We start from the raw sequence: 12,578 nt of genomic DNA, 5'->3' as shown, positions 1-12,578 counted from the left end.
TAACTTTAACCTTGGATTCATCTCACTTGGGATAACAAATGGATCAAGCTGATCCATTGTCTCAAGGCCAAGGTCAGGTTCCATTAAGGTCAATGACTTATTCCAGTCCAGATCATGAGGACCCATCTCACCATAGCAATCTTCTAATTCTACCTCATCAGAGCTTGACCCTAATTCTGCTTCCTCTTGGCTTACCTGTGGAAGTTGGACTGTAATGTGTTTCTTCAAGTAGTGACGTCTAGCATTAGGTTCATTCCTTGTGTCTAAATGAGCAAATTTTGTTTTTACTTTCATATTCAAGTTCATTAAATGTTCACCAATAAAATGAAGTATAGATTAAATATTAGCGAAAAATAAGTGATTAAAATGTACTAAACATCTTTTGATATCATTAAAAAAGAAAATTTAAGGTCTTCAGAAGATTTATAACAAATGAAAATAACAAAATATATTTTTGTTCTTCATAGTTTTTTCATATATAATTTTACAATCTGATCATAAAAGTACAGTTGAATTTTATTGGTGTAAATTTTGAGTTATCTCCATTTAGATAATACTCTAATTAAAAATGTCTTTAATAACTAACAAATCAGCAGACATATTAAATGAAATTAGACTCAACTTCACCAAACTGGTGATGTTTATATGGTGTTTCAACAAAATTTTAATTTAGGCTTTTTTGTGAGTAAAGGCAAACCAAGCATAAAATGGAGGTAACTCATTTTGCAACTACAGTGTTGAATGTAACAATCTGGACTGTTATATACAGGTAGTGCTTGTATAACAACCATTTGAAACAGAAGGAATCGAAATGTTGTCTAAAATTCATTTAATTTACTGCATAAATTTTGATGTCAATTTAAAAAATTCAGGAAAATATTGTCATATAAGAATTAAATTAATGTGTGCATATATTTTCTGATTTTCAGTTTTTACAGTAAAAATGCAAACTAATAAAACGAATTAATACAATGCAATGCTACTTCAGCGTGTTTTCAATTGAAAACGACACTAATTACAGTCACATTAATGATTTCCTTCTCAGATGGTTGTTTAAATATTTATTTGAAAACACATCAACATACATTCAACTTTACATTAACCAAAACAAACAAACTACATTTAAATAATGAACATTTCATACAAAACAATGAAAATATTTGTGTTTTCAGTGAGTTAATTCAACACTGACACTCATCCTCCAACAACATGCATGTCACACAGGGAAACCTCAGGTAATCCACCACCTATCACTGACATGATTCCTCCAGAAGGAAAGGTCATATCACAGGCAATATTTTCTTTTAACCTTTGAACTTTATCTTCATTCTGTGTCAGGGTCATATTTATTTTTGCACAATACTGAAATTTCTTTCTGTCAATTTCTCAACATAATATTTATGACACATAAAAGGGAACTGTCTTGATGGTAAACCGTAAATTTTATATTTCAACACAGCACAAATTAAGATCATTAAACCTATTTCATTAAAAAGTTACTGCATACACCAAGTGTTTAAAGTTTCAACATTTTAATCAAGATGAGTGCAATTTCAACTCTTGTAAATATAAAACATTTTTGAGTTTTTATAATCCTAGTTGCAAACCTGTGTCCATTTTTTTCATACTCACAAAAACAAAAGAATCACAAAAAAAATTATAATAAATTTATTGTAAGTATCTTAAAATGGTACAAATGTAACAAAACTCTACTTTAAAGAGTACCTTTTTTTCCATTTACTCAACTTGAGAATGTCAAATGAATATTTAATGCCTCCAAATCTTTATATATCTTTATGTTATAAATAATATAACAAACAATTTCCACAGTATTATGTTTGAGGATGGAGATTCCAAGTTTGAAATCAGATCTTAATCTATGGAAATGATTTAAGTTGCAATTGAGACATAAATTAATTATAAATAATATGTTTTTAAATTAATTAATTGGTACCCATTGTATAAACCTGCACATGCTATGGTTCAATTTCATATGAACTGCTGCAATAAATTCATAAAAAGGAAATTAAGATGTGTACTTCTTGTATTTTTACTTGTGCAATGTGAGTGACATTCTTCTGTGAAAATCAGTTTCATGCAAGCATCTTTCATTAACTCAAGTGATATTTAAGTAGGACATGCATATATTTTAAAAATAACCTTTTCCCTGGCTACAGTCGGAATCGTATACAGGAGTTATTCCCCCTGTTTTATGAGAAGCTATTGTTTCAAATTTCTGTTCATTTTCTGATGGACTCTGGCCTGTAAATTTTCTAGTGAACATGGGCATACGCTGTCTTGTCATAGGACGACTTCCTAAACCTTGAAAAGCAACCAATAAATACTGTGAAAATTTAACACAACCTACCAATAGTAAGTACACACAATACTCCATTTTGAGCATAGTAATTAAGAACAACTTTGTGACTTGTAAGATAATCATAAAAAATTACGCAAGATTTATGAATTATTTTCTGATATATTATAAAATTAGTTATTATAATTATTGCCAATGAAATCATTTCAAAGCATTTTATATGCCAAGAGAACTTTAAATTACTAAAACAAAATTAGTTTATCCGGTACAATAAGAAACTTCCTTATCAACTTCTGTAGTTGAAATAGAAAATAAAATAGTAAACAATTATTAGACATGTGATTCATGCAACTGTACCGTGATACTGGAAAACCTTTCCAGTAATGTAGTGGGTCTATTAGTACAAATGTGGACTGACCTTGGGTTAGTTCCATAAAAAATCTGCAAGTGAGATTCTCTGCAAATCTACATACAGTTTTATTGGTTGAAATTGTATTTAAGGAAGGATTTGAAATATGGACTTTTCGATTTACTTTGAACCAAAACAATTAACCAAGTGTTTTTTATTATCTATCAGAGAATATCATTCAAGTTAGGGAGGAATAAAGTCTTCTTCACAAAAATGAATGTTAAATTGTACTTGTATGAAGGATAATCTCAATTCCATGACTTTCCAGTGTGATTTCATTTAAGGAAAAGCCAAAATTATATTTGTTCCATTTAAATCACCCACTCAATGAATAAGTTGGATAAGTGTTAAAAAACTTTTAGACACCTAACAAATATCTACCATTACAATCCTCGAAACATGTTGGAGTTTTCATGTGACATACGGATTGAAGATATGGTTGCAAAAATCCATCAAACAATATCCCCCGGACAACCAAAACAAAAACCTAAAATGATTGAAGATTTTCAAATCACTTATAACAGCATATATGATAGAGATTGTTATATGACCACAGCATCTAACATGTTAAAAATGTGAAAGGATTACCATTGAAGACTTTCTTACCAAGACATTCACTCATATTTTTTTTAGTTTTACAGTTTTTGACTTCATATAAATTTTCTTTGATTTGTTCAGTACAATCTACTGAATTAAATTATTAATAAATCAATTCATCATTCAAGTAAAAAGAAAATCTTCAATAGGGTTTAGGTTTTAGGAATCACCAATTTTCACACTAAGACAAAAACCTTTTCTGAGGGGCATCAAAATTCCACTTCTTTTCATTTGATGGCCATTATCTCCCTTTCCTAAACTATTTCCAAGGTCATTATCTAGTCTTCTCAAGTCAAGGTCATTTGTGTCACCAAACAATAATGCTAAGTCAGTTAATGCAGGTTTTGTTTTTGTAAAAGAAGACCCATATCCTGTCCAAGTCAGTTTAGTAGGTTTTCGCCTAAAGGCAGCTTCTTCTACCACAGGTAGATCATCAAAAGAAAACTCTGTCACTAACTTTTGTAACTTCTCATTGGTAGGTATTTCTACAAAATCGTCAGTGTCACAAATTTCATTGTCATCTATTGCATCCAGGTTTATTACTGCTTCATCCTGGTTTTCATCTGTGTCCTTGTTTTTCAAAATGACATCATGGATTTGATCATTGTCTACAATTGTCACCATATAACCTTGGCTTTCATTTGTGTCATGGTATTTTACAAAGTTAAGTCGATTTTCATCAACTTCTATATTTTCTATCATGTCATCCTGAGTTTCATAAATATCATGTTTTCTTGCTTCAATGTCAGTTAACCATATTATGCTATCATCGACTTTTTGTGGGCTGTCAACATCAATTTCAAAATTGTTCCCTTGTATTGCCTGAAGCCCATGAGAGAAAGGACTTTCTCTTGAACTGTTCTTATAATCAATCTGAACAGTGTTTCCACTAGTTTCCTCAATATCATACACACCAGTATCGTATTTGTCCTGCTTCTCTTTGCATTCTTTCTTCTTCTTTAACTTCAATGATTTACCTTTGCCATCTGTAACTATAATCATCCCATCTTGTATACCTGACACTTTGCCATATTTAGGCAATCTTATAGCAGGCAATTTCTTTCCACTTCCAGCATCACAAGACAGATTAGACATGGTTGCTATTGACAACTGTTCAAATTCAATCTTTGATGGTGTGGGTAATGTATTGTCTTTAGATACAACCTGAATTTTTGGCAGATTTAAGTCACTCTGTGTAGAATGTTTATGGTAGACATTCCTACCTCTATCTATTTTATTAACAAGCCCTGACACTTTAGTATTTGAGTGATCTAGTACTTTAGGGAGCTCAAAGTCCGCTCTGCCTTGGTCAACAGTTATTCTGCCAGGCTTCATGTTGTTCAAATTTTCCATCCCCCTATCTGAAGCATACATGATATTCTTCTGATTATAAGGATAGTCACAGGAGGATTCATTATCCATTGCTGAGGTAATCTGATCATCTGTATTAGTTGTACCTTCAATGTTCCTCATGTCATTGGTTTGTCTATGCTCAAACAGCTGCTGCTTACTGAAGTTACCTCCCTTCCCAGCTTCTTTGTTATTTACTATTTTTGGTAAGTTAAGTCCTTTGTCATTCTTATTCAGACACCAAACTTCTTCTGATTTCAAAGTCTTGCTGTCCATAGCTGACTTGTTACTCCCTACTTCATTTTGTTTGCTATTACATGCTTTGTCTTTACTACTTGCCCTCATAGGATGACTTATCTTTTTTTCAGTTACAATAGCCATATTTTGTGAATTACTGGAAGACTTTCTCATTGATTTACAATTTCCTGAACTTGAAGCTGTCCTGTTCAGCTTAACAGACCTTTCCTGATCACTATCTCTATTAGCCTGGTGCCCTGATATAGTGCTGGTATCAGGAGTTGTTTCTACTATTTGTTGGAATTCTTCTATTGTTCTTGGTGTTGCAGACTGTTCAAGGAACCCAGAATCCTTCAACTGGTTCTCTGTTTCCATGTGTTTTTGACCCACGTAATTATTATAAGGTTTGGTAACAGATGTTTTCTGTAATTTTCTTTCCTTTCCTGCATACGTTTTATTTTTCAACTTTTCATTTCCTTCAGCAACAGGAGCAGTATCTAACCTATTACCTGTAGATTTAAGTTTAAAGTGGACCTTCTTCTTCACCTCTACTTTTATATCAGTTCCTTTATACTGGTTGACTGTCATTTCACACAGACTGGTACCAGGCTTGTTAGTCCTTGACCCCACTTCAAAACATGTTTCGGGCAACCTTTCTTTGATCTGTATCCATGGTAACAGTGTTTCATGTTTATTGTTCTTAAAGTTGATCAGAGAAGAATTCATCTGAACATCATTTTGTAGTACTACATTTTCATTTGAATCAGATATAAATTCAACATCAATCTCTCCAAGAGAAACAGTTGGATGTGGAGACAAGCTTCTGTAGGACGTGTGCACAGGTTCACTAATACCCTGAACTTTTACTTGTTCTTCATTTAAATCAAAACTTTCCTTTGAATCAATGTAACTAAGGCCTGATTCAAAGCCCTGAGAATCTTCCAGGACTCCTGTAAAGTTAACAGAACTAGGTCTTTCATTCATGGAGTCTGTATGACTTAAACAGATCTGCTGTAATCTCTTCCTATAGTAATCTGACCAAGGCAATGATGGGTTCAAATCTTTATCCTTTAGCATTTTGTCACTGTTTGCAATGTTTTCTTTATAATTTATGGCAAGAAATCTGTCAGAAAAATCAACTACATTTTTAGTGTGGTTTATGTCATCAGCTTCACAGGATGTGGATGTCACATTGATGGTTCCATCTTTTGATTGGTTGACAAAACTTTCATTATAAGCTAAGTCATTGTGTCTCTTGCCAAAGTAAATAGGTCTTCTTATTAAGTCATTTTGTTCCTCAACAAAGTCATTATTATACAAATTATTGCCAAATTTGAAGTCATTGCTTTTGAATACATCATTATCACTGTCCTGATGATCAAGTCCTAAGCTGTCATCGTCAGTCTGTCTGTCTGTGGTATCATAAATGGTAGAAAGTTGATGAACATCATGAAACAAGGACTTCTTTCTGTTTCTATGGTATGCTAAGGAGAGAATAACAAAAATAATTCTTACTCCAATACGAAATCCTCAGTTTATGATAGAAAAAAAACTTATTACTTGTTCTGAGAACTGAAAGGATGAACCAAATCTAGGCCACGAAGTAATGAATCAAAGTAAAATGGAAGTGATTTAAACCCAGAACCCTAACAGTTAATTCAAAGAAATCAAAACATCAAAACTTATAATGCATCTAACTTTCAGTTCCCAAAGCCCTAGGTTCCTTAATTTGACAACAAAACTCATAATGCTCCCATTAATCTCTATATTTTACTCTGTCCAAAGCTTAAACTTAACTCCTGGATCCCTCACGAATTTAACACTAAAACACCATCATAGCTAAAACCCTGACCAAGTTGTTGTTCATTATAATAGTCATCAGACAATGACATTCACTTTCCCCACCTCAAAGTTCTCTTTATTAAAAACTACTATGACTTATATTTCAACACAATAAATCCTTCAAGCAATTAAGAAATCACTATCCCTATTACTAATATTTCAACCCATGAAGAACTATTAGAACAATTGCAATCAATGGGAGATAATTGTGAGTTAGTCATGCATCAATGCACCTGAATCTTGTGTATTGGGTCTGATGTTCCTGTTCACTGAACCATAACCAGATGATGACCATGTGTGATTTGTCATCCAGCTCTCCTCTCTTTTGGCTTTAAGTAACAATTATGAATATAACAATTGTCAATTCAAGATTCATAAATATGAGTTAGAAATAGTAGCAGGCTGGCTACTCTTAACAAAAATCTAAATAGCCATGTAGTAAATATATTGAAAAATTATATTCAGGACTGGCTAGAATTTGAGTTTCCTACTCTGTCTAAAACCATGAATATACTGAAAACCCTGTCTAAGTCCTTTCATATTTGGTTAAATCTAATCTGAACCTTGGTAAACCAAACACCTGTCTAAACCAAACAAATTCTACAGTCCAGAAGAGGCTCTGTTTGGACAGGTTTCATTGTATACCCACAAAAATGTTCAGTTGTCTTTCATCTCAAACTCATATTAGCAAAAACTTTGATAGAGTTAATTTCTTTCTCCAGTTGACTTCAAATTCACATATGACAATAGGCAATGAGTATAAATGAATTATATCCCAGACTTGAAAATAAGGCATGATTTTAACAGAAATAGTGCAAACATTCATACACTAACACTTTTTGCCAGCTAAAACAAGTATAATAAGTATATTTTGATTGCTCAATCCTGAAATAACAAGATGTTGCACACTACATCATACTTAGAATATCACAACTCAACTATTTCTGTAAAATTAAGTTGTGCAGAAAAAATAGGAAGTACATGAGTGGGGAACCTGGAATAGGTAGACATGGTACAAGCCAAAAAGCAAAATCAATATCCCAAAGATCAAAGCATTCCCCTCTCACAGAAATCTGTTGCAGATAAGTTTTACACAGATAAATAGTGACAGACAGACGGACAGACAGACAAGGTGATTGCAATAAAACAGGGATCTACTAATATGTCATAAACCAGCATAACCATAATTTTCAATAATTTGTTTGTTATCTATGTTTCCATGCTAAATCTATATTTCAATGTTTACATTTGATTATTACATAATACATTTTGTATAACAATCTATTTCTATTCTAAAAAATATTAAGAAATTACTAAAACTGACATAAGAAAAATATAATTGTTTGTTTACCTTGTAATTTTTCACTGTCTAGCCCTGAGTCTGGTGACCCTCCAGTCTTTCTTGGCCTAAAACAAGGAAAATACCATGCTTTTTACCTCTTGAGATATAACACATTAGACACTTGCAGCATTCTTTATATTGTTATGTCCCTTTATTTAATGTTGGCTTTGATTTTAATCCCTGAACTATTACTACTACCATAATTACTACTACAATGTTTGTGCATGTACCCACTTTTATTGTGATATAACTTGCTACATAAACTTTGAGAAAAAATAACAGTGATAAAACAGCCATTTAACCATAGCAAATGTCATAAAAAACAGTGAAAGGAACTATTTTAAAGGCTAAAAACCACTAATTCCACTTCCCATAGGCTTCTATGCTAATTTCACAATATTCAATGGCTTCTCTGGACTTTACCTTAACTTTAACCTGCAGATGACTATATATCAGCATGATTCTACATATGTCAGCTCACAATCCTCAGAATGGCATGTGGGGTTAGCAGACTTGCAGTGCAGTACTGGTCACCGGAAGTGAAGGGTCTATAAATAGCATGGGAAATCCCAGTGTTTTCACAAGATAGGGGTATATTTAAAAATCATTATGGAGATTAGGCTTCACATCACAAGAAGCAAAATGCACCCATAAAATGTACAGAAATGTTTTTCCTTTCAGAAACTGTTTAAATTTTTAAAATAAGATGAGAACTTTTTTCACAGCACTATGAGGAACAGGGGTAATTTCTGCGTAGGACTATTTTTGCGTACGTTCCAAATGCTCATTGGTTGAATTGGTGGTCTGTAACCTAAAGAGTCACTTTTTGTCTTAGAAAAAATAAATAACTATACAGGTATCTTCCTACACACATACTGAATGCATTTGCAAAGTTTCAGTGAAATGTGACAAGCACTTTTTTAAATATTTGATTTTTAAATATAGGGTAACCAAGTTGTGCGAGCAAAAAAGTGAAAATATTCTACCATACTGAAATGCATTAAATATTTGCAAAGAACTTTTTCTGACTTTTCAAATAAAAAATATCAATCACAACTTGTTTTTTAACAATATTAATGAAGAAATAGTTTTAAAAGTAATCATTTTCTGAGAAATTGGTCTATTTTTAAAAATTTATTTCTGACATGCCTCCCCCTTTTTCTTGATCACATGTCAAAAATCCTAAATCTTTAAATTTTCACAAAAGGTGATATATTTGGCTTTAAATTTGTAAATACAGTGTTTTCACATTAAAACATGACCAGTAAAGGGCACCTAAAGCAAAAAAAGTGCTCAATAATGGATTTTCCATGTTGCCATAGGGGAATGCTTATATGGCCTTAACCGCAGTAATGAAAGTGAGTTTTTCCTCATTTCTAACCTAATTTTTGCTCAAATCTACACAAAACTTGATTTCAAGTGCTTATTACTACCATATTTAGGTAAATATAGCCCTCAAAGTTTAATATTTGATATTTTTACTAAATTTTCTACACTTTTTACAAGATAGGACATAAAAATCAGCCAAAAAGACCAATTTTCCATAATTTGGACCTATAACTTAAAAAAATGCATATTTTGAAGGATTTTTGTAGTGTATTCCTCTCATGGCAAAGTTAACAAGATCTTCAAGTAGTTTAAAGCTATTTGAAGAAACTTTTCATTTTGCCATGGCTTCAGCTTAAGGCTAAAAACCACTAATTCCACTTCCCATAGGCTTCTATGCTAATTTCACAATATTCAATGGCTTCTCTGGACTTTACCTTAACTTTAACCTGCAGATGACTATATATCAGCATGATTCTACATATGTCAGCTCACAATCCTCAGAATGGCATGTGGGGTTAGCAGACTTGCAGTGCAGTACTGGTCACCGGAAGTGAAGGGTCTATAAATAGCATGGGAAATCCCAGTGTTTTCACAAGATAGGGGTATATTTAAAAATCATTATGGAGATTAGGCTTCACATCACAAGAAGCAAAATGCACCCATAAAATGTACAGAAATGTTTTTCCTTTCAGAAACTGTTTAAATTTTTAAAATAAGATGAGAACTTTTTTCACAGCACTATGAGGAACAGGGGTAATTTCTGCGTAGGACTATTTTTGCGTACGTTCCAAATGCTCATTGGTTGAATTGGTGGTCTGTAACCTAAATGTGCTCACAGTCCCTGAATCATTCAATGCACCTACTGGACTGATAACCAGTATTGACCAATCGTGTGGGATTGATAACCAATGACTGGTGCAATCAGTGCCTTATTTCATAAAAAAGAACATCTCAAATTGAGATATTCCTCAAATCAATCATCAACTCAAATATATATAATATAGATTTCCCCCCTTATTTGGCGCTATTTTCATTATAAAATTCAAATTTTGTGAATGGCAGATTGTTATACATGTTGTGATTTTTTTGTGACATTTTTGCCAGGATAAAGTCTGAAAGTGAAATTGCAAAATTTATTTCAATGTAACTTATCAAAATTTTTACACAGGGAACATTAAGTAAATCATTGCTATCTAGACAATAAAATACCAATAATTACCTCCTCTTCTTGTTCATCTAAAAAAAAAACAAATAGATATTCATTATAGTCAACATATTTCATTGTTATTTCAGAATTCTATTCTGTCAATTCTTTTTTTTTTCACTCTCTATTTAGTCTCAGTAGGTCCCTTTCCCTAGAAATGCATATCAGATTTTAGTCATTTATGTATTTTTTTTTCACATCCTTTCATACTTTTTGTTTGTTCTTCAAAATATGTACCGGTATACCTTAGGTATCTATTGAAATTTTTTAACTTGTTTTTCTGACTAGTACACATCAAAGAGACAAATTAGAAAGTTTTATTTTATCAGATTTTAATTCTTTGTGACTATTATATGTATTAGTGATATTTTGTGGTTGTCAAAAAGTATTTTATGTAGTTAAAAAGACAATTTTAGTTTTTGTTGATAAACATTTGAATTTGTTGTAATAGAATAAACATTGAAAGCTGCAATAAAATGGTGATTTGGAAAACATTTTTTACAGCACACCATTTTTTACTACAGATCAACTGTGCGGCAATGCCACAAAATAGGAAGTTGATACCAGACAACAAACAAAATGACTTATGATGTTTGACCCATGAAGCCATACACTGCATTTGAAATTATTCCATCCATTGGAAGCCAAGAGTTTTGTGAAAAAAAAAAAAAACTTATTTATTAATTCTTTATTGTAATAAGTAGTGAAGACATTCAAAACAGAAGTTAGTATTGGATAGCAACTTAATTAACTTACAAGGTTATGCACCATCTATATAAAGCCATAAACCAAATCTAAAATCAATCCATCCATCAAGAGCAGAGATAATTGCTATGATATTCAGATGGATGGAATGATAAAATGACAGATGGATGGCAGAATGACAGACTGGTGGAGGGACAGACAGACAGACAAGGTGACAGCAAAAAAACATTCACACATTCAGTATAACATACATTTAAACTTACGTCTTGATCCTTTTTCTTTGGTGGCTTCCAGAATGTCATATCTTTCTTCTCAGTTTCTTTAAGTTCAAACTTTGGTGGTGGCTAAAACAGAAGAAGAAAGGGCTTTCTTTAATAAACCCTAAATATAACATATTTTAATCTAGGTTCATACCAGGTAGAATTTTTAACTATTATCTCCTATTTTATTTTCATGAACAATTGTTTAATAGATCAATAACTTACTTTTACATTCTATACTGGTATCTTGTACATTTCAACTTAAGTCTTTCTATTTTAGAGACACCATGTATAAGATATACAATATATATACTACATATACAATATAGGTACATTGTCAAAAATTATTGAAGATATGTGATGAGGCGACAGAACAGGTAGGAAATACGAGGCTCTGCCGAGCTATTTCCCCCGTTCCAAGCCGAATACACATATCTTCAATAATTTTCGACAATGTACCTATATTGTTTTTATCCTGTTATATTAATAGTTTTGTGCGTGTGTACATTTTAAAAAAAAATAATAATAATAATACGCATGGCGCATGACCCTGTACACATTGAAATTCAGTACGCACCATATAATCCATCAAAGCTGTTTGAAGAAAATAAGCAATGTATCAAAATTTATTTAATTCCAAGAGACAAATAAGTAAAATGAACAATGAATACAAATATTTTGAATGTTGTAAAGTCGATTTTAAGAACATTTAAGTTTTGAATTTCGCGAAGAAGGTGGAAGCTGACTTGTTTCTGTTTGCTATATGGCAGTTGAGTTCAGGGGTGAAATTTGTGTTTAGGCAGTAATAAATCCAAGACCATAACAGTTTCCTGTTCATTTGTCTCTTCAAGAGTTTTATCATATTGTAATGCTTCAATTTCTTTAAGTGGGGACCAGTTTATGTTAAATTGTGACGGACACTCTGGCTCCCGGGTCCGACATGACTGAAATGACAGGGGAAGTCGTCTGCAAACTGATAATGAATC

General features: G+C 32.1%; 1 protein-coding gene across 12 annotated transcripts in view; it reads right to left on the bottom strand.

Annotated features, from left to right (window-relative positions):
• Positions 1 to 12,578, bottom strand: part of LOC148598963 (uncharacterized) — a 91,665-nt gene that overhangs the window by 36,654 nt on the left and 42,433 nt on the right. For 4 of the 12 annotated variants that reach the window (XM_088559965.1, XM_088559963.1, XM_088559966.1 and 1 more), the window contains exons 13-17: positions 11,596 to 11,676; positions 10,643 to 10,659; positions 8,104 to 8,159; positions 6,986 to 7,081; positions 2,382 to 6,394 (exon numbers count right to left, since the gene is read on the bottom strand). In XM_088559965.1, coding sequence (XP_088416091.1) covers positions 3,483 to 6,394; positions 6,986 to 7,081; positions 8,104 to 8,159; positions 10,643 to 10,659; positions 11,596 to 11,676 — 3,162 coding nt within the window. In that variant the 3' untranslated portion in view covers positions 2,382 to 3,482. Of the gene's footprint in view, positions 1 to 2,160; positions 2,323 to 2,380; positions 6,395 to 6,985; positions 7,082 to 8,103; positions 8,160 to 10,642; positions 10,660 to 11,595; positions 11,677 to 12,578 lie in introns of those variants that run through there. The other 8 variants (XM_088559971.1, XM_088559972.1, XM_088559969.1 and 5 more) reach the window with 5 other exon arrangements.

Source organism: Perna viridis, chromosome 14 (genome assembly GCF_037379345.1).
Source record: "Perna viridis isolate PV_CMFRI_1.1 ecotype Kerala chromosome 14, ASM3737934v1, whole genome shotgun sequence".
Classification (NCBI taxonomy): domain Eukaryota; kingdom Metazoa; phylum Mollusca; class Bivalvia; order Mytilida; family Mytilidae; genus Perna; species Perna viridis.
The sequence above is the reverse complement of the archived record's forward strand: the minus strand, read 5'-3'. Positions and strand labels throughout refer to the sequence as shown.